The sequence below is a fragment of the Cheilinus undulatus genome, linkage group 4, assembly GCF_018320785.1.
Source record: "Cheilinus undulatus linkage group 4, ASM1832078v1, whole genome shotgun sequence".
Taxonomy (NCBI): domain Eukaryota; kingdom Metazoa; phylum Chordata; class Actinopteri; order Labriformes; family Labridae; genus Cheilinus; species Cheilinus undulatus.
The window spans coordinates 31,605,530-31,632,734 of record NC_054868.1 but is presented as its reverse complement, the minus strand read 5'-3'; the positions used below and the strand labels follow the sequence as shown (position 1 = coordinate 31,632,734).

The 27,205-nt window shown below is 39.3% G+C and overlaps 1 protein-coding gene across 6 annotated transcripts in view; it reads right to left on the bottom strand.

Moving 5' to 3' along the window:
- The window catches only part of rhbdl3 (rhomboid, veinlet-like 3 (Drosophila)), an 89,438-nt gene that overhangs the window by 16,245 nt on the left and 45,988 nt on the right, over positions 1 to 27,205 (bottom strand). For 4 of the 6 annotated variants that reach the window (XM_041786163.1, XM_041786162.1, XM_041786165.1 and 1 more), the window contains 3 exons: positions 20,191 to 20,349; positions 8,549 to 8,773; positions 7,936 to 8,084 (listed from right to left, as the gene is read on the bottom strand). In XM_041786163.1, the coding sequence (XP_041642097.1) occupies positions 7,936 to 8,084; positions 8,549 to 8,773; positions 20,191 to 20,349 (533 nt within the window). The remainder of the gene's footprint in view (positions 1 to 7,935; positions 8,085 to 8,548; positions 8,774 to 20,190; positions 20,350 to 27,205) is intronic. The other 2 variants (XM_041786166.1, XM_041786168.1) reach the window with 2 other exon arrangements.

Here is a 27,205-nt window from a genome sequence, read left to right as displayed (position 1 = left end):
CAGTTACATTATTGGGTATAAAAGGAGGTAGTCTCTCAGATGTAAAGATGAGCAGATGCTGACTAATCTCCTACAAACAGTGTCTAAAAATTGTGAAACAATTTCAGAAAAATGTTCGTCAAAGTAAAATTGTGAAGATTTTGAATATCCTACAATCTAGAGAACATAATATCAAAAGATTAGTGTTATGCACCCATCTAGGGGGAAGGTACAGAATATAATATATTTAGAAAAACAGAATGTTTGTTCCCAGTCCCCAAACTAAAAGTCAGAATCAAGGTACAAAGTTAACAAAATTTATTTACAATCATTCAAATTAAACCGAACACTTTCAATGAACTCAAACAAAAAGACTGGATTCAAACTAAGGAGGCGATCTAGCACTCAAAAGTTAAATTAATCCAAAAACACAATTACCAGAAAAAGACTAACTAAGACTACACAAACAAAATCAAAGCTATGGTTTCACTATACTAAAGTACTAACAGAACACAGTTATCACTAATTTGATATTTTTGAGGCTGGGAGCAAACAAAGGTGCTGCTGTCAGTGAGGTCCACTGTCAACCATAGGCCACCTTATTTTGAAGGAGGGGAAGGCCAATCGGCACTGTGTGTCCCTGCCAGCCCCGACCCTAATGGCCAATCACTAGTACCACCTGGAGACACGTCAAAGATCCACTCACATGACAGACCGCACACTCACAAACACATGGGACGAGCAGAGGGCTCACTTTCACAAAATAAAAAAACACAGCAATACAACAGTTCATTACGGCCACAGCCATAACAATTAGAAATCTCAGAGCCCAAGGGACAAGACCAAAGGTCAGTATTAGATGGTAATGATCTTAGGTCCTCAGTAGGGATGAGTATCAAAATTGGGTATTGACATGGTAAACCAGACTGAATCACAACACAAATGGGGATACTTCATTTCAATATCAGAAAAAAAATGATACCCAACCCTAGACCTCAGGCAGCATTGCATTAAAAACAGGAATGATTCTGTACTGGAAATTACTGTATGGGCTCAGGAACACCTCCAGAAATGTCTGTCAAAACAGTTGACTGTGCAATCCACAAATTCAAGTAAAAGCTGTATCATGCAAAGAAGCCATATGTGAAGACAATCCAGAAATGTACTGAGGCAAATGGAAAACTGTTCTGTGGCCAGATTAATCCAAATTTGAAGTTCTTGTCGGAAACAACAGGCATTGTGTCCTGTGGAGTAAAGAGAAGAGGGACCATCCAGCTCAGAGTTCAAAAGCCAGCATTTTTGATGTTATCGGGTTGCATTAGTGCCTATGGTGTGGGCAGCTTACACATCTAGAAAAAAACATCAATGTTGAAAAGGATGTAGAGGTTTTAGAGCAACATACCATTGTCCCATCCAAACAACGTCTCTTTCAGAAAAGGCCTTGCAAATTTCAGCACGACAATTGTAAACCACATACACTTACACTTATTGCCAAAAGTATTCACTCACCCATCCAAACAATTAAAATCAGGTGTTCCAATCACTTCCATGGCCACAGGTGTATAAAATCAAGCACCTCGGCATGCAGACTGTTTCTACAAATGTGAAAGAATGGGTGCTCAGTGAATTCCAGCGTGGTACTGTGATAGGATGCCACCTGTGCAACAAGTCCAGTCATGAAATTTCCTCGCTCCTAAATATTCCACAGTCAACTGTCAGTGGTATTATAACAAAGTGGAAGCAATTGGGAACAACAGCAACTCAGCCACAAAGTGGTAGGCCACGTCAAATGATGGAGTGGGGTTAGCGGATGCTGAGGAGAATAGTGCGCAGAGGATGCAACTTTCCGTAGTCAATCGCTACAGACCTCCAAGCTTCATGTGGCCTTCAGATTACCTCAAGAACAACACATGGAGCGCTTCATGGAATGGGTTTCCATGGCTGGGCAGCTGCATCCAAGCCATATATCACCAAGTGCAATGCAAAGCGTCAGATGCAGTGGTCTAAAGCACGCCACCACTGGACTCTAGAGGAGCGGAGACGTGTTCTGTGGAGTGACGAATCGTACTTCTTCATCTGGCAATCTGATGGATGAGTCTGGGTTTGCTATTAGACTTGCAAATCATTGCATGCTTTTCAATGTAATTTTTACACAGTGCTCCAACTTTTTTGAAATTGGAGTTGTATTTTTCATGTAGAGCTGTAATAAGAAGATGCTTCAAAATAATAAACTGCTACAAATGCAAAGATGTGATAATAAACTCTATTTGGCCAACATTTTCTCCCGTGGGTTAAATTCAGGGTGATTGGCAGGAAAAACATTTAGCACTGACACCAGACTGTGATAAATCAGAAACAGTGACAAAATCATAATCTGAGTTTATGTTTAGAGGGATGGAAGTTTACTTTTATTCAGTGAAGAGTGAATTCAAGGGAATGTATTCAGGATATCTGTTACTATCATGACATGACCACACACAAAGAGAAAGGAAGGAAGCCCCAGCTGGCTGACGCTTGGTAAACAAAAAAAAACAAACAAATCTTTTGACAGAATAAAAGAGCACAGTGAGGGACACGGTTAAGGTAATAGTCGATTTGGATTAGGTGTAGTTATTGCTTTTTCTCTTGAACAAAATAACTACATGTCACAGATTTTGAAAGGGATAACACTCAGATCAGTGGGTTTTATTATAAAACGTCATCACCTGCCTGTTTCCTTTAAGCCCACATTATTATGCTTAATCACGAAGACACTCACAATGAACATCTGCTCCTTCATCAAACTACACTGCCACAGCTATCGACAGATTATCATCAACACACTCCAGTGCACTCCAACATTACATATGAACACAGACAAAGATACACATACATTTGCACACAGAGACACAATTGAACATAATCACAGGGATGCATAAAGTTAAAAAAAAGAGAACAAAAAGACGTACTGCTTCTGCAAATTTGCCCAAACCACATGTGTGTTTAATTGTGATGAATATTTAAAAAGGGAAATCCTTTTCACACACACACACACAGAAAAAACACATATCTACACAAAAACACACACTCAGTGTGCCCTTCATGGCTATTAAATCCCCCCAGCCAAACCTCAGTCAGCAGCACACACACATTCGATGTCACAGCAGAATCCAAAAGGACAGCGGCAAGCATAATCCGGCCTTGCTGCCCTCTCTGTTTCTCTCTCCCTTATCATTGTCTCTCGCCTCAATCACTCCCACTTCCTGTGTTACATCTGTCTAAATCATCTTATCATCATATGTTTGAGACATTGACTTGATTTTCATCTTCTGCTTCAAAAATAAACAAACAAACAAACAAGCACACATGAATGCACAAGTCCTCTACCACAGACAGGAAAAACAAGACAAGGCCAATAATCTATTTAGTTTGATAGCCCAGCCACCTCCACCATAATGCCGACAGAGAGGATTGTTCCAGTGATCAGAGACGCAGCACAGAGATATTGATTAGCTGGAAGAGGCCTGTCCAAACACAGAAGGACAATTCACTCTAGATAACAGTGGCTATCTATTTCTATACTGCTAATGAGGCTGTGAGGGCCGGCCTACACTGTCAGGCAGATCTGTGGAGACTCATGAGAGGTCCTATTGTGCTCAAATGGCAGCAGTCTTTTAGTGTGTTCAACAAAAGAACTGTTCTTTTTTCATCAGTGGTTTGTCAAACTTGATAATAAGCTCAATTTGAGAACAATTTTAACTCTGAACTCACTGAAACATTTTTTTTGTCTCTGTAGCAGACTTATGAAGGAAAAGCCCTCAACTTCAAAAGCAAGTATCAGCATACTTGCAAACTTGCAGACGCTACCCTAACAGTGTCATGTATCACTGTAGGAAAAGACGCTTTCCTTGTTAATGAGATGTGGACAAAAGAAGGAAAAAAAAATAATGCCACTGGAAAGAAATCTCCTGCAGTGAAATCATTAGAGTCGAGTTTAATCTTGCCAGAAGCTAATCTCACTGAAGTTTTCACAGCTGCTGGGGACACAGCTTGTGTGTTTGTGAGTGCGTGACACAATATGAGAGAGAAAGGAAAAGAAAAAAAAAAATATATATATATTTATATATAGAGAGAGAGAGCAATAGCTTCTGCATAAATGTACTACTGAGGGATGTTTTGGAGCCACTATTTACACTGCAATTTCGTGTTGAGAATTGGGAAGGTTTAATTCAACTGAGCTTTTGATGGGATTACATGGGTTCTACATGTGCATCACAAAGTATGTCTGGGCATTTGAGTAACAGGCACAGCGTTTGTGGAGGATCAGGAAAAACTGAATGACCTGAATTGTTAAATAACTTTTGGTGGGAGACTAAATTTCCCTCAATCACAAAAGTGAACTCAAATACATTTTAAAGGCGACTTTTCATACCCCTTTTCTGCTTTAACACAGCCCCCTGTGGTCTAAATCAAACATCTGTGCTCTGCTTTGGTTAAAATATTACATAAGCCAAGCACCAAGGAGGTTGTTAACCCAGTATAAAGCAGCTCTAAATGCTCAGTTTTGCTGAGGTACAACTAGGTGTTTCCATGACTGTGTTTGGAGATACCAATAAGGTGAAGGTTTATTATTATAAGAACACCAATCGTGATGTCACTGTGAGTGCAGATTCTGTACAGACAATCAGATTTTATGTATTCAGACATAAGTCGACCAGGAACAATGGACAAGGTTGGCTTATTTCATACTTTGGGGGTCGACTGATACTCCAAACAAACAAATAAACAGATGCATCTCAAAAAACTAGAATATTATATAAATGTTTTTAATGTGATTTGCTTCAAAAGGTTAGATTTTTATTAATTCTAGATTCATCTCATACAAAGTGAAATATTTACTTTGGTTTTGTTTAAATCTTGATGATTACAGCTTACAGCTAATGAAAATCAAAAAATCCTCTCTCTCAAAATATCAGAATATTGTGGAAAAGTCCAATTTGCAAAAGTTTCCTTTGCCTTTATTTTCACTCTGGCTCAGTACACACAACCGCAATCATGGAGAAGACTGCTGACTTGACAAATGACCAGAGGACAGTCACTGATATTCTTTACAAGGAGGGTAAGCCACATAAGGTCACTGCTGACAGGGCAGGCTGTTCTCAGAGGCTGTATCAATACATATTCATAGAAAGTTTACAGGAAGGGAAAAGTGTGGTAAGAAAAGGACCACACGCAACAGAGATAAGGGTAGCCTTCAGAGGACTGTCAAACAAAGCAGATTCAGAAACTTATTGGAACTTCATAAGGAGCAGACTGAGGCTGGAGTCAATGGATAAAGACCCACCACACACAGACGGGTCCAGGAGATGGGCTACAAGTGTGGTGTTAGTGTCAAGCCACTCCTGAACAACTGACAGCGTTATAAGCTTCTCACCTGGGCTAAGGAGAAAAAGAACTGGACCGTTGCTCAGTGGTACAAAATCCTTTTCAGGTGGAAGTAAATTTTGTATTTCATTTGGAGATCAAGGTCCCAGAGTCTGGAGGAAGATCAGAGAGGCACAGAATCCAAGATACCTGAAGTCCAATGTTTTTAGTAGTCACAGTCAGTGATGGTTTTAGGGGCCATGTCATCTGCTGCTGTTGGTCCACTGTACTTGATCAAGTTAATGTCTGTGATTAATCCGGAGAGCTTAACGTGCAAAAAAAATAATAATACAATTTAATCATATGACGAAGTTTGACCACAGCTGCCTCCCGTAGTCCTCCTGCGCAGATGTTTACATCCCTAGGGGGAAAAGGTTAAAGGTGGGTCAAATGCAGCCAGCAGTGATGAGTGAGGAGACAGACCCAGGTATGCTTCACGGCAAATTTCAATGTAAAAAGCTGCCTAATGGAAGTCTGGATGAAACAAAAAATGTGTGTACATACTGCAGTGATGAACTGTCTTTACACCGAAGCACAACGAGTCTGAAGTACAACCTCCAGGCAAAACCCATCTTTGCTAATATTAGCAAAGACGCTAACAACAACACGGGATCAAGCCATGATAGCTAATGCTGCTAATGTTAGCAAAGACGCTAACAACAACACGGGATCAAGCCATGATAGCTAATGCTGCTAATGTTAGCAAAGACGCTTACAACGACAGGGGATCAAGACATGATAGCTAATGTTACTAATGTTAGCAAAGACGCTAACAACAACATGAGGTCAAGCCATAATGTCAAGCTACACCGGTGCAGTCCAGCAGACCTGGATTTGTCCCAAAACAACAACATCCAAATGAAATAATTCGATCGTTAATGAGACGCCTGAGACTGCAGACCATTGACATCACTGACGACAAGGGGCTGCAAGCAATCATCTGGGTCGCCTCGGATGATACGTACCACAGAACACCTACAAGAACTACTGTCACAAGCATCTGTGAACTGTATGACAGCTAAAAAGGCAACTAAAGCAGAGCAGCTGGCCCGAGCTACATTTATTATACTGATGAGAGACCTCTTGACATCAGTCAGCAAACACAGCTACCTCGGGGTAACAGCACACCTGATCATTCACTTTACAGCAAAGTTAATTTGTACCTGATGTGTTTGTCTTCTGGGCTCGTTTGCAGTTTATAAATATTATTGCTCAGTGAATTAAGACACTCTGATTTACAAACCACAAATAAGTTTAAAAACTCTAGTTTAATATTTCTTCATTTAAATGCCATACTTCCACTAATTTATCTCAAATGAAAATAAAAGTAAATGGTAGTATTTAAATGTTAATTTATAGATAATAATGATAATAAAAATACATTTTAAGTAAAAAGTGCTTTCAAAGGGCTGTGCATAAAGTTAAAATAATGAAAATAAACACTTGATAATAAGAACCTTTAAAAATCTAAAAATTACTAAAACTATTTCTAACTGTAACTATGCTGTGATTAATCATGATTAATCACAGCATAGAGATGTGATTAACTTCATTAATTCTTTGATCAGTCAACAGCACTAATTTTAACACATTGAGGTTGTGGATTTTTTATTTTTCTGAGCTGTAATCCTCAGCATCTAATTTTTCCTCCATATGCTACTGGTTCATTTTTCTCCACACACCGTCATTTCTATTGTCCACCGCCTCCTCAACAATCCGACACCCCCAGGTTCTCCTAATTGAATTACCATTTCATTACTTCTCACGATTGCCTGAGACTACATTTATCCAGAAGGGTAATTAAACCTGGACGACCTGTCCTGAGCTGATAATACGAGAGGAGAGGAGAGGAGAGGAGAGGAGAGGAGAGGAGAGGAGAGGAGAGGAGAGGAGAGGAGAGGAGTCACAGTTCAAATTTAGATGTTTGTTTTAGCAAGAAAAGTGAGAGAAAAACTTTCCCGTTGCCACATCACAGTTCAAAGACATTACACCAATAATTCCATAATAATTGCTAGTTTAAGGCATAACTCCTTTGGAAAACCCATGTGATTATTTGTTTCATAACTTTGCATATTGTAAATTTAATGAGAATGATGAACTGCATCCAAAGACTCATTAGCAGCTCATGGCCAACTCATTTTGCCATCTCCTCTGGCTTATCTGCATTTCTACTTCATGAGTGAAAAGGATTTAATTGCCTTCAGCTAGTGTGTTTCACTGAAAATTAATTAAGCTTTGCATTCTTGTTAATGAAACCTTATGTAACAAGCTCTGACTCATGCATTTTTCAAACGCCATCAACCAAAACCACTTGAGGCATCATAAATATGTAGCACCTGTAGTTTGTTTTTATCAAAATCTCATTAGCCTGATCACAAAACTGACATAACAGGCTCAAGTGGAAGAATTCAGCCATGCAGAATGTGTCACTGAGGCATTTCTAGCATTCAAAATGTGGATGCTGACAAGGAATAAACACCCAACTGTGTCTGCAGGAAGTGCAGCATGGCCTAATGCTCATAATTAGAAACTAACAGCGTGATGTTAACTCACCCAGTGTGCATGAAAATGTAGCTGAGGTACCTCCAGGCCTGAGCCCGCAGCTGAGGGTGGTAGGGTAAGGGGCTCTTCAGGAAAGATGGACTGGACACCTGCAGGACAAGGCGGTCTAGCACAAACCCGTAGTACATAAATACAGCTACCTGCAGAAGCACAGGCAGATAAATAAAGTTGTGTAATTATAGGGGTTATGTTTATAGAGTACAGTCAGCATAATCAAACAATTCCCACCATAATACATTGAAACAAATGTTTCTGGTAATCTTTTTGAAGTTGCCCATGAGTTTTCCACTTCTTAAGCAGTACATGTTCTTTTTGTTTTGGGTTTTTATAATTTGAATAATAATAATTTGTATTATTATTATTGTAATAATTTGGTGCTAGTCAATTAGTAAAATAGGGAATGAAATGTATAAACTGTTTTCCCTTTTAATTATTAAACTTGTACTGTTTACATTTAAATGAACAAGCAGCTACTCTATTCTTATTTTTTGCTGGTTTGATGCTGTTTCATGATGTGCTACTGCAAAAATAAAGTGGAGTAGTATGCAGAAAAGGGGAATAATTTCATCAATCACTCTCAGTCTCACTATCTAAAATATTTTACCTCAGCAATAGTGATAACAAGGATGAGCCAGGGTGGTGGACAGTAGGTGTAGCTGTCAAAGTACCACTTTCTGTCGACCTCGCGGGGCAGCGTTTCATAGGCAACGTGTCGGACGAGCCGCTGGGGAAGCCCCAGGCCCACCTCGTCTCTTAGACTGCAGCCTTTCAGTTGTCTGCTGCCCTGCAGGATGGCTCTCCGGAAACTGTTGGAGCGCTTGTTACTCATCTGGAGAATAGAAGACATTTGGAGAAAGGAAAAGGGGAGAGAGAGGTCAAGAGATAACTTTATTATCAGATGTTCTGAAGGTTTTTACATAATTGTTCATCTTGTTTAACCTCAAAGAGTTTTTTACTCAAAACATGAAAACTTCAAGACACTTAAATTCTTAATTTATATTCATGGACTTCTCCAGGAGAGTCTCTTGACACCAAACATAAACACATGCCATTCCTTCTAAGGCCCCGCCTACTTCACTCATGGCAACAAAATGCCTGTATCTTCACCTAGCAACCAGCAAACCCCTCTCTACAACTCTCTCTACGCTTGAGGAGTTTATTTCCAAACATGCAGCGTTTATGGTAATTTATAATGGCTGACAACATAAGCAGCTAATTAATCATTCAGAGGCTTTCAGTGATGGAGGATCCCGTCAGATAATAAAAATGTAATTTCACTTTACACCCTATTCATTACTCTGAGCAAATAAGACATCAAAATGCACTTTTCACAAGTTTTTATTTGAAAATACAAGCACAACCAGGACAAATTAAAGTCTACAGAGAGGAGTCAGTGAAAGATGTTCTTTTCTTAATCTTGCATGATGATTAAAAATGGACTGGAGGGGTGAGGTCAAATAAAGTTAAATAGAGAGTCTGTGATTTTACATTAAAGGGAGCAATAATTAGAGGAAAATGTATTAATACCTTCTCATTTAAAAGCATGAGTTAAATATAGAGAAGGAAAATGTTTATGGTTTTGTAAGACGGCTGTTTTGTAAATGATCAGTAATTTTCTACCAAACCGGCATCACCAACTATGAACATGCACGGCTAGAGGATCAAAAAAATAGAAAAAAAGAGTCAAGTCTTACATTATGTAACCTATAAAGAAACAAAGGGTGCTTGTGTTATTTGAAATGTTATCAAAAGTAAAGATCATTGATGTTATGTGGTTATTTAGGCCTGACACTTTTATAAAAGTGGAAACTAAGGTTGTTTTCATGAATTTGACTGTTGACAAAACAAAAATACACATTTAAACTAGCCAACAAGCCTAAAGATAGAAGCACCTACAAGAGTTGAGCACTAAAGAATAAAACATGGCTAAACACTGAAAATCCAACAAACGTAGCCAATACTTTTTTTGGCTTGCTTTCACTTTAACTTGTTTTTACTGATGGTAGTGATGCTATTGATGATGGTAATGCACTAAAAAATATAAATTAACTCCCCTTACTTTACTTTAGCATAATTTGAAACCATTTATCACAATAAAAAACACATATATACATTTTATTGTAATTATTTAAATGCTTCCATGAAATATTTGGCACTCTCAGGTGTTCATTACTGTGTAGGTAAACAGTTTCAAACTTGTTTACTGAGTGTGGCTAATGTTGGCTGCATTAGCACTACCAGCCTTTGGCCTTCTTACAGGTGAAAGTCCACATGCCTGTGCTCAGTGTTGTTATGCAGCTCATTCAAGTGTTCAAAACCCCTTCATTTGTTTTCAGTTGTTATGTTGCAGACTGATGATACAGTCAAAATAAATCTTTTTTATTCTCAGTAATTTACCCTCAGCAGCCCGTCAAGACAAAGTGAAAACAATATTTTTGAAATTTTAGTAAATTTATTAAAAAGCCTGCTTTGCTTTTATGTGTTTTGCACCAAGGAGAGGCTTTCGTCTAGTCACTCTGTCAGCTCCTGGTTGTGCTGAACATTTTCCATCTGAGAATTACGGAGGCCACTGTGTTCTCAAATCTTCAGCAGAGCAGGATTTAGTTTTGTTGTGGCCTTCCTCAGATCTTCCAGCAGTTCCTTTGACCTCATAGCTTGTTTTATGTCAGCTAAATGTGTATATCTTCCAAAATCAGGTTCAATCAATTTGATTTCCCACAGGTGGACTCCAATCAAGGTGAAGAATCATCTCATTAACAATCAAGAGTAAAGGGAGGAACCTTTGTTAAATTTTAAGTATTCTTGCAAAGGGTCTGATAACTGATTACTTTTTTTTATAAAATAGCAAAAAATTTCAAAATTCTGTTTACACTTTGGAGAATTAAGTTTAAATTAGTGAGAGAAAAAAACCACCAACATCTGTATCATCAGGCCGCATCATAACAAAACTGAGGTCTGGATACTAGGGCTGAATGATTTGTGAAAATAATGTAATTGTGATCTCATTACTCATATCACTTATCATATAAGATCACAATCATAACACTTATTCTCCGCTCTGTTAATGTCAACTTCTAAAGTGAATCTTTAATTGTCTTATCACGATAAAAGATACCCAGATGTGTCGGTAAGTAGATGTTATTTTGAGGAAGAAAGAATGACTGGGATTGTTTAAAGTACAGAAACAGCTTTTAAACTTGATATATGATGTAATGTGGTTATCAGCACAACAAAAGGAACATTTTCATCCAAAATTAAAAAGACACAAATCAAAGAAGATACATTTTAATATTTGTTTGAGGTAGAAAATCAGTACAAGAAGAAAAAATAAAAAAGAGAGATATAAAACAGGATTATCATAAATGTGTGAACAGTTGGTTTATCCCTGCGGCTCTGTTTAATAAGACTTTTGTGACTCTGAATGTGTCACTGTTTAGAGATAAACTTCAGAAAAAGCCAATTATTTCAGCCTTTATGCCAACCACCGAGAGCTGTGGGAAAGTGATTACGGAGTTACAATGGTCACTTCCAGACCGCACGGCAGAGAGAGAGCAAACACACTCACACACATAGATACAGATATACACACAGACCTCCCCCAGGCAGCAATGCTCCATAAAAACAGTCAATTCTTCGTGTGAAGTGACTGCAATTCCTCAGCTCTTTGTACAACACAAAAGACAGAATGACGTTCTGTCTGTTTACCCACTGGCAAGAGGAGGAGAGAGAGGGAAGAGAGGAGGTGAGGGGGACAAATGGGTGTTCAGCCAGCAAGAGACAATTTCACAGTTTGATCAATGAAAAAAAAAACCAGCCCAAAGAGAGAAACAGAAAGAAGGAGAAACCTATAAAAAGAAGGAGAAAGATAAAAGAGTGATGAATACGGCAGGAAAAGGCCAAGAAAAAGAAAAGGAGAGTTTTATCACAGACAGACAGTAAATAGTTAAAAGTATAAAAGTAGAACCTGAATAGTGTCATAACCTGTGAGAGTACTGGTCTCTTATTTACAGTCCAGTGCCACAAAAAAACATTTATATCAGCCGACATGACTCATGTTTTAACGCACACACTGGCTGATGAATGGACACCAAAACATCTCCAGACAACCACTATAACTTTAAAGGAACCCAGCATATTAAAACATCTTCACCTTATTAGATTAACATTCATATAAACTGCATCAGATTTAAATTTAAAAACCTTTTAAGGATGATACTCCAAAGGACAAAGAACAAGCTGTATGATGTCATTACCCAGGCATTGTGCAGAACTGCAGCCTACATGTGAATGTTTTTGTTTTTAATTTATCAAAATCTATAAATCTAGAGTGTGTCTTTGTGCAAAATACTTACAAAAGCCACTTATGTTAATCTGATACAGTCAGGCTTGCAGGGAGAAGTTAGCAGCAGTTTAACTAAGAGCATTCAAAGCCCCTTCATAGTTTTTGTTCAAAGGATAATGAGATTATTACAATTAAAGCGAGAGTAACCTTGTCTACAAGGTTATTCTTGGCCTTCTATCCTCCTACCTTCAGACCTACATCATTCAGAAGCGTGCAGGATCTTATAATCTTCGTTCCCAGGATCTTTACTTGCTGTCCGTCCCAAAGGTCAGAACTGAACTGGGAAAAAAAGGCATTTAAATTTGCTGCTCCCTCTGCCTGGAATGATTCACAAAAAGAGTTGAAACTCAGTGAACTGATCTCATTGGACACTTTTAAGAGAAGGTTGAAAGACTTGGAAGCAGACACATCTGGATGGAAATGCTTTGATTAATTCTGGCTGATTCTGGCAAATAGCTGCTGCTTAAATTCTTGTGTTTTTTTTTTTTTTTTTTTTTTGCATATGGACTACATATCTTGTATTATGTTGTATGACTGTTTTTATGTATGTCTGAAACTCTGTTCACTGCTGCTGTCTTGGCCAGGACACTCTCGAAAAAGAGATTTTTAATCTCAATGAGGTTTTCTCCTGGTTAAATAAAGGTTAAATAAAAATTAAAAAAAAAAGCAGTCTAGGTACCTAAATAACCTATGGCAGCTAAACTTTTGTCATATGTCACATTTATGCTTGTGGTTTAGCTTTATATTTGGTTTATTTAAACGTTAGGCTATGTCATCCATGTTTTATCTTATCTTTGGGGCTGTAAGCATTGATACATTAATTGTGATAAACTAGATCAACTATGATAAACTATGATCATGCATGTGAAATCTGAATGCAGTGTCAGATATTTCATTTAAGAGTCCTGTGAAAGTGGCGAGATAATGAAATGCTCACCATCGCCAGTGTGGCGTCCATAAATGAGACATGTCAGTGTTGTGGAAAATTATTGAGGACTTCAGTTCAAAATCTGAGCTTGAAAGGATTATCACAGAAACAAACGACCCATTTCTGTGACTTCCTGCTGCCAGTAGGTGGTGCTTTGATAAGATGTTTGCATGTGGGCATGTTCAGTGTGTTACTGTTGTCCAGTGGGAAAAATGTATTAGAACACAGAATATTGTCTGCTAAAGTTACAACAGATTAGAGTCATTTTTCAAAAGTGCCTTATTTTGAAATAGAGATAAAGCTGGATGGCTTCCTGTTGGGATCTGTGCATTGGTCCAATAGGATTTTTTGTAGGTCTAATGATGATCCATAAGCAGACTGAAAATTTTAAGCCTATGTTGAATATTCAACATTGTTTTCCAGGAAAAAAAAAAATGAACTTAGAGGATTAAATGTTCAATTTGCAGAAGGGGGCGCTGTGGCAAAGTGATGATATTTATGCATAAATGTATTTAGGGTCATGGTGTGTAAGTATCCCTGTTAAATTTGATAATGATCGACATTGGCTGTAGCACTGTAGTCAGTCTAGTATGTAGTATGTAGTGACATTAGCACTGTAGAGTCAGTTTCAACATCATTCTATAGATTAAGATAAAATAAAGTTTTCAAGTCACAGCAGATCTTACAAAACAGAAACCAGGACGTATAAATGTGTATCTGTGAGCACTGGCACAAATCCATCAGGGTCATTCCCCAATTTCACCTGGCTAGGTACAAAAATCCCAGATCTTTTCAACCTGTTTGTGGATATTTTGGGAACTTTAAACCGATTTCAGAGCCATTTTCTACCCAGGACAGTTGCAGTTTGATGTATGATAGCATGTCAGACAGAAGGAGAAGGATGGAGAGAAAAAAGAAAGTAGAAAGACACAGATAAGGAAGAAGCTGAAAAAGCTGAGAGCTCCTATAAAAGGAACAGGGTGATAGAGAGAAGGTAAAGAGAGAGGGAAGATGGGGGGATGAGGAGGTTAAGAGAGGGAGTGAGCTGTGATTTGAACGCTGACTGTGACAGAGCTGTGAGAAGGCAATTACTGACAATCACACTGATGGAAGAGCTGCAGTGCAAAGGAGAGATGGTGTGACAAATAAAGCCCTCGCAGTTTGTCTCTGTCTGTCCTGGCCTCCTCATCTTTTTCTATTTTTCATTTTTATCCTTCTGAGAGGGCAGAGGGGCTGGAGAGAAAAAAGAACCAAAGAAACAAGGCAATGCCAGTGAACTTGTTAGGAGTAATATAACTCTGACGTTTTTAATTTGACTTTTACTCTTGCATCTTTATCCTTAGAGACTGTAAATGCCCACTCTCAGAAAGGCTGTATGGTCTTTGCATAGCTTACATTCCTTTAAATGTAAGTTTGATATTTACCAGCTTTTGCAGAGCTGTGGAGTCACATGGGCATAAGCCTTAAAAGATAACACTGAACATTAACGGTGCTTTTACATTTGCCAATATTTCCAAACTCATTTTAGCCAATGTCGATACAGATATACCTTTTTAACTGTAAAAAACACTAGATGTCTCTTGTGCAAAGAGAGTATGAGTCTAGTAAAGCCAAGAGAGGAGCTTGGTAGTGGACAGTCAGGTTGTTGTTTTAAGTTTGAGGCTTAATGCTCAGGGTTCTCTGTGGGCCTCCAGAACCACCTCTACCTGAGCTGTAAATGTTGCTGTTGTTTAAGGCAAATGTGTGGGTTTACAAATATTTTTATTTACATCTGCAGATACTGGTTTGTCACTTTTAAATATAACATAGCCTGATATTGATATCGGGACCATAATATTGTGCATCCCCAGGACCCACCACCACCTCCTTTATGAGATATTGTGACTCAAATTTCTTAAATTTTCAATCACAACCAAATATTTTCAGTGAAAATGGGTCATTTAGACTTTAGATCAGGGGTGTCCAAATTTGCCCCTTGTCCCTTTTTTGCAGCCCGGGGAAAATTTTATAACGCAAGTGAAAAATTGATCATGAAGCTCTTACTTGACTGTAGAGTATATTTTATCTGTTTTCTTATTGAATTACCAGTATAGTTTTGTATAACCTTGGGGGTTTTTCCAGGATAGTAACACAAAACTGCTCTCATCTGTCAGTGAGAAAACACAGAAAAAAATTAAACTTTGTGAAGGCAGTTTGAATTTATTTGGATAAGTGTGTATTTTAGTTTCAGCATTATGCAGTGCTATTGTGCTGATTCTGTAAACAAACATTTTGACAGGAGAAATTATTGATGTGCTTTTCATGGCAACTTAAAACGTGACAACACTTAAAAATTCTCTGATACCTGGATTGTAATTTTAATTCTGACCAGGGCAGATCCAATGATAGCCAGGGCCAAAAAGGGCTCAACTGAAATCTGATAGGCCTTCTTAGAATCCTTGAAATGACTGGCCGTTTGCGTTGTTTGCTATTAATTAGCCATCCGATATCGTAACGGTGAGGTATATGAAAGTGGCCCCACCATCCTTGGTACTTTCAGTATGTGGTCCTCAGTGGAAAAAGTTTGGACACCCCTGCTTCAGATGGAGCAAAATGTGGCAAAACAAAGAGATTGAGACATGGCTTGAAAAATGAAAGCACATGATAGAGTTTTTACCTTTTTTTCTATGCACGCATCCATGACCCACTGAAAATGGCTTTGCAGCCCACTTTTGGGTCTTGACTTACCAGTCGAGAAACCAAGGCTCCAGAGAACTTGAGAGCAGGGTTAAAACAGGAAATCTGACATATCTTTTCAAGATCCTCTCATTTCAAGCACCTATTGCAGCTTCAGTTTCAAGTGCTTTGAATTAGTGACACGGTCATATATTTGTGCTCACAATCTGATCAGAAGTGCTTTTAAAACACTTGTTTTGTCAGTCCTGGTGACTGAAATTCTAAATACCTGCTTCAAAACACTACAAAAGCTGAGAAAAGGAAAAATAATGAACCCATCAACGCATGTAATTAATTTACTGAATGCATATTACCATAATCGCGAATATATGTAAGCCCCCCTTTAGCTCCCCGTTTTTAGCCTCTGTTGTTTCATAGCTGCCCTTATGAATATAAAACACTGGGGGGGGGGGGGCAGACACAATAGCGCCTAAGAAAAAAAGTGAACGTACACGCACATGCAGACACCCCATTCCTCTTTGTCCTACTTCCAGTTGCATGTCATGACCCACAGCCAGTCACATGACTGGAATGCACCAATTAGAAACAAAAAGCATAAAAAAAGCCCTTTTGACATTTTTCCAAGCTTCCTACAGCCCTCATTCCTCAGCCACTGTACCAGACAATAAACAGCTCTGAAGAACAAGACTGAAGTGGAGAGATGCACATGGTCACACTCACAGACAATAACGAAATCCCCAAAGACACCCTACTCCTCCGCTGTGCCACCCAGTAGTTATTGTGGACCACCCTCCCACTCAGACACTGCTCCACACTGTCCTGGGTCAGCAGTTCAGCCTCCCATGAGGAACGGCAGCGAGACAGCGGAAAAACAGAAAATGAGAAGGTTATACAAGAGCGAGGGCAGCTGGAGATGCTTGAGTGAGACCTTAGACAATCAGCGACCAGCTGCAGTCTGAAGGTGAAAGTGAAAGTGGAGCAAGGTGAGCGTTAAGAGGGGAATTTATCACCACTCTGAGAGTTGTTTCCTATCAGGAAGACTGTCCTCCCTGTAGCTGAAAGATCTTCAGATATGACTTTTGAGAGGGGATGTGAATGAAAAGAAGAACTGAAATGAGTGTTGTTGGATTTCTACTGAAAAGGACACCAAAGTCAGAAATAAGTCTTGATTTTTGGCTGTGAAGCCCTGATTGAAAATCCAAGTCAAAAATATCACTGCCTTTGTTTGTAGAGGATAAAATTAACATGGATTTATCTTTAAAGTTTTCTTCTATCACTTTCATATCAACCAGAAGATTTTAATGATAGTATTTTAATGACTTAAACTAGTCATGACATAAACAGGGTGTCATGTGAGAATCTCTCTTCACCAGTGTTTTGTCAAACTGCGCCCATTCCTTTTGCAGAGCATTTATGAGGTCAGGCACTGAAGTTAGACAGTAAAGGCCTGGTTGGCAATCTCTGTTCATCCCAAAGGTGCTCAATTGGGTTGAGGTCACAGCTCTGTGTGGGCCAGTCATATTCTTCCTCATCAAACCATATGTTTATAGTCCTTGCTTTGCACGCAGGGGCACAGTCATGATGGAATAGAAAAGGGCCTTCCCCAAACTGTTGCCACAAAGTTGGAAGCATAGCATTGTCCACAATGTTTTGGTATGCTTAAGCATTAAGACTTCCTTTCACTAGAGATAAGGGGCGTAGCCCAAACCATCAAGCCATGACAAACAGACAAACACCTTTATCCCTCCTCCACCAAACTACACAGTCGGCACAGTGCATCAGGCAGGTAACATTCTCCGCCAAACCCAGACTCACCATTCTGACTGCCAAACAGAGGAGCATCATTTGTCATGCATTTCCACAGTCCAGTGTCAGTATGCTTCACACCAATCCATCCAACACTTGACATTGGACTTGGTAATGTGAGGCTTGCATTTAGCTGATTGGCCATGCAAACAAATTTCACAGTTCTTGTGCTTACTTTGATGCTAGTGGAGATTCAGAACTCTTCAGCTACAGAATCAGCAGAGCATCGATAATTTTTTGCACTACGCGCTAGGGATGTGTGTAGTTAAACAGTAAAAATCTGTTCATCAAATTAGCCTGCACGAGATTTAAAAGTCGATTAGACTTATTAACTATAATTTTGTATGAACACGAGCTTGAAATCTAGGTCTATAATGCTCTCTTAAACTGTGATGAACCTTCCACCACTAGAGGCTACTGCTTCAATGAATGGCCGCTGCCTTCCTGTCTGAGCTCTCCCCTGGTCCTTCACTGGTTGTAAATATGAGAGGCTTAGCAGTTAGCGTGTAGTAGGAACAGCGTAATATGACCATTTTATTGAGTAATAAATGTAAATGAAGTGGTATGTAGGCTGTAGAGGGTTGAACTCACATACAACTACTCAACTTAAGTGAAAAGGCCACATATAAAAGCATGATATTAATCTGCAAGGAGGAATGAAGGCTGGTGGAGCTAGCTGCTAATGTCAGCGGGTGGGATGTAAGCCTGATACACTCTGTACAGTGTGGCTAACGCTGTGACCCTGTGAGGAATTCGACTGTTTTCTAACTACTTTCTTCTCTTCAAACTAGTCAGTTAAACACAATTTAAATGAGCGTTTTGCTGAATGGGGAAATAAACTTAAAACAAAAAGTAAGGCAATTTGTGTTTGGTACATTATTTCCTTGTTGTAACAGTGCTTCTTGGTAATAAATCTTATACTGTTGGAAAGCCTGTTTATTACCCTTTTAAATGATGCCACATTTGTAAGGAACATGCATTTGTGGGATGAGCAGCAGAGCTGAGTGTGTGGGTTGCACCGATGAAAAATGAGCCAAATCTTCTCTGCCAATGCTAAACAGCTGATTTTGCCGTTGCTATTGACTCTTTGTTTTGAGCTTCTGGTACCCCCAGGTGCTGCCAATCAGGTGCCTGATTGGCAGCACCTGTGAGCATGGGCCCTGCTACAGTGGTCAGTAGATGTCTGTTTCAAGAATCGGCATGCCACGTTTGACTGATCTGGATAGGGTCGTCGGTTGGGCAACTTCAATCTGGTGTTCTGCAAAACCAAGTTGCGGCATTGTTTGGAGTGAACTCTAGTACCATCTCCAAACTGAAGGCCAAGTTCCATATATCGGGGAATGTCAGAGACAGGCTGCGAAGTGGGCCCCCAAGAATACTGTTTTCTCACTCTGTCAGCAAGAACTCTATCCTCCAAGATGACAACACTCGCCCCCACAGAGCGGGGTTTATCAGAGACTACCTCCAGAATTTGGGAGTGGAGAGGATGGTATGGCCTGCCAGCAGTCCTGACCTTAACCCCATTGAACACTTGTGGGATCAGCTTGGGTGTGCTGTTCGTGCCAGAGTGACCAACACAACCATGTTGGCTGACTGGAGACTAATGCTGGTTGAAGAATGGGATCACTATGTCTTGTTTCTTTATACTTCAATCATCCAATCCACCAAACACCAAACAAGGGTCAATGGCAGAACCAGCTGTTTGGCATTGGCAGAGAAGATTTGGCACATTTTTCATGGGCGCAACCCACATACTCAGCTCTGCTGCTCATCCCACAAATGCATAATCCTTACAAATGCAGCACCATTTAAAAGGGTAATAAACAGACTTTCCAACGGTATAAAATTGCCAAGAAGCATTGTTAGAACAAAGAAATAACTTGCCAAACACAAATTGCCTTACTTTTGTTTTAAGTTTAGATGCATAGGAACATCTCTACCATGCGGCTTAGCTGTCGTTTACCCCACTCTGTGTAAATGGTCGACTGCTTTGCAACTGAGTTGCTGTTCTTCCTAAACACTTTGACTTTCAGTTAATATCATCTACAACTGACTGAGGATTTTCCACCAGGGATGAAATTTTATAAGCCATCTTCTTACATTTGTGTGTCCTGCCTGAAGTCACTGAGCTCTCCAACTGTGTTTGGTTGAAGCATTGCAAAGTGACGCAGGCGCACAAATGCACAAGTATGTAGTGTTCACAACGGTGTAGGCCATTAAGGCAAAGAGTGATGCAGAAGTATAAACCAGGCTTTAACCTCACCCACGCTACAACATGCTGTACCCCAAACAACATTGTCACCTTGAACAGAGCCATGGGTGAAGTGCCCAGACCAGGGCTAGCATGCATACCCACCAACCTGAGCTGATGAAACTGTATGCTTTGTTCACAACGCAATGAGCTAATGTGATATTTAATATTTCTACTGAAAGTAAAAGGTGCCATGCTTTTTTAGTCTGCCATGATGCTTAAAGAACAGTCACACCACCTCACCAGGTTAACAAAGTCTTGATAGCAGATCTTCCCATCAGCATTGCCGTCGGCAAGGGCCAACAGGACCTCCAGTTTGTGAGGGTCGAGCTCAGATCCATGGGTTGCCAGGAGGTCCCTGAATCTCTCTGTGCTGATGAAGCCTGAGTTGTCTGGGTCATACTGCAGATAAACACAAACAAACAGAACACATAATGATAGGAAGAGCATGGTAAAGGAATAGACACAAACACTGCGTTATTTTCAAAGAGATAAACAAGTTAGAAATCTATGAGAGGTAAACATCCTCCTGTGAATCATACTTATGCATGCAAACATAGAAAAACTCTCAACCATCAGCAGGAGTTTAAGTATCTTGTAAAAGACTTCTAATTGCTCCAAAAAAGCCAGACTGGTGAGGCACAGCAGTAGCTTCTAACAGCTTTGGAGTCCCTTCAAAAACGGCAGTATTTAACCACGGGCTGTTTTCTTCCTACTTCATCTGAGCCTGAACAGTTGAGGCATTCAGATAATCAGAAAACACCAGATATTCTGACAAAATCCGAGATATTTTAAAAGCTTCATACTCAAAAGACGGCCAGAGCTATGATTACTTCAGCGCTTGAGTGAGAAAGAAGCTCTGCTTTTTAGTGCTGACATCCTGGGCCCACACGCTTGTCTTTGCATAGCACTTAAAGTGGCCTTTTAATGTCAAACTGCCACTTATCTATACAAATATGCAGTTTCATATACATTTTATGGTGTACTTCATGTTGTGAGACGTCTCAAAGATCTAGACATGATAAAAGAGGCAGACAGACAGCAATGGAAGTGAGCAAGAACAGATTGTAACTTGCCCTGTTCCTTATAAACTGCACAACCGGTGTATAACTTTGCAAACATGTCCTAAATCTAGATGCAACAAGACTTAAAAAGACTGCAACCTTGTAGAATTTTCTGTTCAACCAAAGACAAATTAGCCAAGAACACATGAAAATCCAGGGCTGTGTTTTTTGTTTGCATGTCAGATTGTTTGTGAATGCAGGCAGTTCTGTGCGTCTTTCTATCTGTATATTTGCACGAGTGTAACCATGTCTGCGTGTATAAATACAGCACATTCATGCATAAAGATGTGACATTCAAACATTATGAGCTGCCTGCCAGTTTCCAACGACCCTGAACTAGAAATAGAGACTGCGTACATGCTTGCTTATGCGTGTGTGAGTGCGTGTTATTGCCATATGCTGGTGTTGGCAGAGGCTGAGTAAAGCTAAGCTGGCAGCAGGTGCTCTCTGCTGCACCAATTGATGACGAGGAGAGAAGGTTTTGGCTTGCCCTCCTGGGTTTTTTTTCCACTGTATTACTGTTTTTAACAGCCACGAAGGGGCCGATGTTAAATCTGATGTTCCAGTTACAAGTTTATATACAGTCATTTTTGTACCTGGACTCAGTAATGTACACAACTAGACTAGACTGAATTTAACTTTAAAGAGCTGAAGCTGCACTTCCTTCTACGTATGCTCCTATATTAGCTCTGGCTTAGAGCTATTCCTTTTCAATGTGTGATGTAAAAATCAACCTTGTGTATCTAGTATCTTAACATGAACCCTTTCTTGTAACCTTACTGATGCTATGGTAGGTATATTAATCACAAAAAGAAGAGATAAAGTACTGCATTAGTCTTTAGAGAGGGTATTTCATCAAAAAGGAATGGTGTCATACATTAGGGAAGTACGCTAGCAAAATGATGTAACAGTATGTCAGAAGCTGCATTTCCCTCACGGTTTTTCACAAAAATAAAAGTGTTATTTCTTAAATTTTTACTAAGTACAGTTGCACTTTGAATGTGTTTCCACTAAAGGGAGTTTTGGGCATGAGCAGTGCAATTCTCTTAAAATCTCATCTCGCGAGACTTTGCTGTGAGGAAGCTGGAAATTCAAAACCTGTTGCGTGTTGGTACAGTTGATATTACATCTACAGCAGTTGCCTTGACAATTCTGAACAAAATGAACTTTGAAGGCAACGGATGATAGTTCAGAGGCAGAGTCCGTATGTATGGCAAAAGCCATGCATAAGGGTAAAAGTATGATGTTAAGAAAAGTCTTAATCTCCTCTTCTGTCCACACGTACGCCATGTTGTCTCGGAGAGAACTGGTCATGTGACACCATATGTTAGTCCTACGACTTGTAAAGCGGAAAAAGTGTTTCCATTGCACTTTTGCAATATATTTCTATATTGAAACGTCTGAAAAACCTCCTCATCAGAGCATATAAACTTTTAAGCGATATTTGAGAGGTTTTTCGAAATTCAGGTGTTTCCATTACCAGTTTTTTATTTGCACTATTTAGGTTTTGCGCATTTCTAAGGGTAATGGAAACACAGCTAATGATGCATTTAATCAGTGATAGGACAAAATATTCCTAAAGAAATAGGTCAGATCAGGTATGGGAGCCAGTTCTGCATTTTGCCATGTCAACCCTGGTCCTGTACTGCTATGCCCCATCTCTTAAGCTATCCTTCAAGCTCGCCCCTCTGCTGACACATGCAGTTGCCCACGACTTCTGGACCAGCCCACCAGGTCTTGGACACCAAGTATGCGATGAGCTGGATCAGGCCCGAGAAAGTGGACCAGGTGCCTGTAAAGCACAGCAAAAGGCAGCTGACCCTTCCCATCCCCGCTCTCTTGAGCACATCAGCATTAGACTTGATAAGATAATTAATATTAGTAGTTAATTGTGTTTCCTTTCTGAATTTGTCATGGCACTTCAGCCAGGTTTTGAAAAATGGGGGCTTGTCCGGGATGACAATGTCTGAATAGGCCAGAAGTTCCCAAACGTTTCAGCCCAAGACCCCTAAAAAAGGGTGCTGTACCTGGGGACTCCCTCTCTCTTTCTAGAGGTAGATAAGGAAAAGTTGCGCACAGTCATGCACATTTAAGAACAGTTGTGTATAGATGTAAATTTGAAGGATTTTTTAAAACTTTGCTTTGATTTCAGTTTAAATCTCACCAGGTGTTTATAGTTTTATTTTAAAATGAAGAAATTTGACCCCTACTTTGGGAACCACCTGAATAGACAAGCATTTACAATATGATCATATCATTAAATATACATTTTTTAATGGTCTTCTTTACAGGTGTAGTCTAGTCCAGCCTCTCCTCCTTCCAGCGCCATCACATTGGTCGTAAGGACTGATTGGCTCTGTGGTCAACTTATCTGACAATAGCGACCACTGCAACAGACAAAAAGAAAAAAAGGTGCAACCCAGGCATGCAGTGGTTTGGGGTGCTACCAATGTATGCGGGTGGTCTGGGTTTGAATCCGGCCTGTGGCCCTTTGCCGCATGTCTCTCCCTGCTCTCTTTCCCGTTTCCGACTCTATCCATTGTCCCCCTCTATCTAATAAAGGCACAAAAATGCCCAAATATAAACCTTAAAAAAAGAAAAGGTGCAATCCAACCTCGGCTCTAGCAATATCTAATCTGACTGTTTTGTCAACCATGCACAGGACTTAGTAAAATCTCACTATCATGATGATATTTGCAAAAGAACAACCAAAAGGATATGAGTAAAATCCAGAAAATGATGAATGATATGCTCAAGTTTTGCTTTGTTAGAGTTTGATTCAGAAAAAGCAAACCAGAATGACAAGCAGAAATGAGTTTTTTAGTTTTGACAACTCTCTGCAACTGTCATCTCTGCCACACGGCATCTGACAGAAGAAGAGGAGGAAAGACGAGCTGCAGAAATCTTTTCTATATTTCTTTACAAAATGGGAGCTGGAGAGCAGGCTACATAGCATTTTTTTTAATTCTATTGTGTTTATTCAAATGCAAACAACAGAAAGCTTACTCTTAGCTTAGACTATGATTAAACTGGCACAGCTGAACATACATTACACCAAAAAAACACTCTCTCTCACTCTTTACACACTTTCTGCATATAATAGTAAACTACTCTACAGAAAGAACCAACCTTCTCTCTCAGAAATTCAGCCAGTTTCCACCGAGGACATTTTGTCATGATGAAGTACGCCAAAGCCAGTCTCACCGCTCAGTGATAGAGCTAGACTTGTATGAATGCCTGTGCATGTGTGCCTGTCAAATTATTTGTCCCAGACTGCACAGGGGCATTTCTAACCAGGACTAAAGGATTACAGTCCAATCCAAGACCATTGATAAACAACCCCCCCCCCCCACCAACATACACGCTCACTCTCACACCCTTAAACCCCAGTCAGCCTCCTCTCACCCTCCTCGCTCCACCCCACACACATAACACCCCCTCCCCACCCTACTTTCACCCCTCTCCCTCACTCTCTCCCATCATCCTCCTCCCTCCAAAGCTAATATGGCCTCCCTTAGAAGAGAAAATAAACAGCTCAATAAATTTCCTCCTTATCTCTTTAACTGTCACTCACAGACACAGGCTGCCATATATTATACTATCACACACACATCCAAATACACTTCCTCTGTCTTTTTTGAGACTGCAGGCTTCACAGTAGAGTGAGCTGAGTGTGAAGACAACAGGCTGTCTGGTGGGTGGGGCAGCAAAGGGGACAGACACAACAATGGGCCTGTGATGGTAATTTCATGCTAGGTTTCTGATTTCTTCTCTCCAATTAGAGATCATTTCCTTTTGATGCAGACTTAGGAATTACGTGCCAGCTGCTTTCACATTCGCAAAAAAACTCCTCAATTTTTTGGAGTGTGCTGCATGTGTCAATGAAAAAAGCTACAGTTTTGATTGCTCATCTTTTTGCCACTTTTGGGGATTTTTGGGAACAAAAATCTGCAAGTTGATCAATTTTTGACATTTTACCCCCATTCTTTACAAATTATCACCCATTTTTGACACTTTTTGCACTGGTTTTCCATTTTGTTCTACTCTGAACTCATTTTTGCCCATTTTTACCTCTGTCAAACATTTTTTGCCACTTTTTTCCACTTCTTTCTGCAACTTTTAACCCAAATTTGCCCCTTTTCACCTATTTTTCCACAATTAATGTATTTTGGCCACTTTTTTGCCCCTTGTTCCACTTCTCTTTGCAACTATTAACCATAGTTTGCTCCTTTTGCCCATTTCTGCTCTATTTTGATTCTTTAAACCCATTTTGGACACTTTTTCCCAATTTAGCCTCTTCTTTTTGCCACTTCAAACCATTTTTGCTACTCTTCAACCATTGTTTGTCTCTATTCAAAATCATTCAGTTCTTTTCTGTTAAAGTCATATCAGTTTCTCCCACTTTATTTTCTTGCATCCAGATGTTTGCTCATATTACGGCCTAGCTATGAGGTTGATATGACTTTCCTTATCTTTAAGTTAAGTGTGCCTATTCACATTGTTGACATTACTGATAAAAAATGTTATTTTGTTTACCTTTTTAAGAAGGCTATATTGAATAGAAGCATAAATAGATATACTTAAAAATATATTTTTGCTCTGATAAGCGTGGTCATTATTTAGGTTAAACATTACATATGGTTATCACAGCTTAACTTAAAAATGGACCATGATTTTGCAGACCTCCATGTCATAAAAGTATCGCCTTGTATCCACAGTAAACAGCATGTCATCATCACATAAGTTAATTATTCATTTATAGTTTTGTTTAAGTTAAGCTTGTTCTTTATGTCTCTTGAAGCCCTCAGATAAAAACAGCTCATCTGGAGATGAAAATACGCTGAGGTAGAAGAACTTAAACCAAAAGCTGCATTACAAAACATGAAGGATTTCTGGGGGGCAAATGAAATACTTCATGTTTTCCAATAAAGAGTGCATTGAGCCATCATTAAATTTCGGTCGATTTTCTCCTGAAATTCACTCAATTAGTGGAGAAACTATAACCGTCTGTAGCGCCATTTAGCCTAGCTTCCTTGCTGGTGCCCCCAGCATGCTTTCCTTGCGTACCCTAAAAACTCTGGAGGCAATCAGCATTACTATTGCCTCACTGCCTTATTAACTTATTAACTTATAAAACCCAACTTCAAAAATACCTTTTACAGTGGTGTTCTTATTTCACATCACTATGGCTGCAGAGAGACTTTGCAATGACTAAATCATTGTGCACTAAAGGGGACAATGAAGCATGTGATTAATAAGGATGTTTTTTTTTTAAATGCATTAATTATGGACCTTATTTAACCATGATAAATGAATCAATGCTGACAGCCATATTTTGTACATTATTGCTTTGTATGCAACTTTGACATCATATTTTTCTTGGTTAAATTGTGCAAACACATTAGCAACATGTTGCCAGTTTGCAGGAGTTTTTGAGCAACTTTTAGTGATTAAAAGCAAGAAATAATCTAAGATTGGGGCATATGGTTAGTAATTTTGTAGTTGTGTTATGAAAACAGGTATCAGTATTGTTTGATTTTGTAAATGAAAATCTAAAAATCTGGTACCCTGACATGCATGCCTATATGAAACAAGAATTAGCCTCAAACCAAGCCTCCTCAAGCTTCATCAAAAACTGAAAAACTAGCACATGTCTGGATTTGGGGAAATCTGGATTAATTTAATTTTCTATTAATCCTTATAGGGGTTATTTTCATGATTCATCTATTATATTATAAAAGTAATAAAAACTGTTATTTTAAGAAAGCAAAGTAAAACAAATATTTCTATATTTCAAACCAAAAAAAATCAAACATTTAAACAGTTTGAATTTAATTGTCCTGATAAAGATTATGTAAACCATATTTGCCTTTGACCTATTTTTCTACATAATGCATAAGCGTCCCTGAGCCTTAACCCCCCCCCCCCCCCACACACACACACACACACACACCCACACACACACACACACTTAGATCAAAGATACTTATTTTCTGCAGCATGCATTACTAATGCTGCATGAACATATGGATGACTAGGGAGGATTATTGGTGATACAGTGCTTACACATCTGTACATTTTTAGCTTCAGAACATTTTCTAAATGTAACATTTAGCAGAACTTTTATTCCAGCACATTTTTCCACATGTTCAGAACTCCAGCGTGTGCTGCTGTGAGTCTGCTCCATTAGTCTT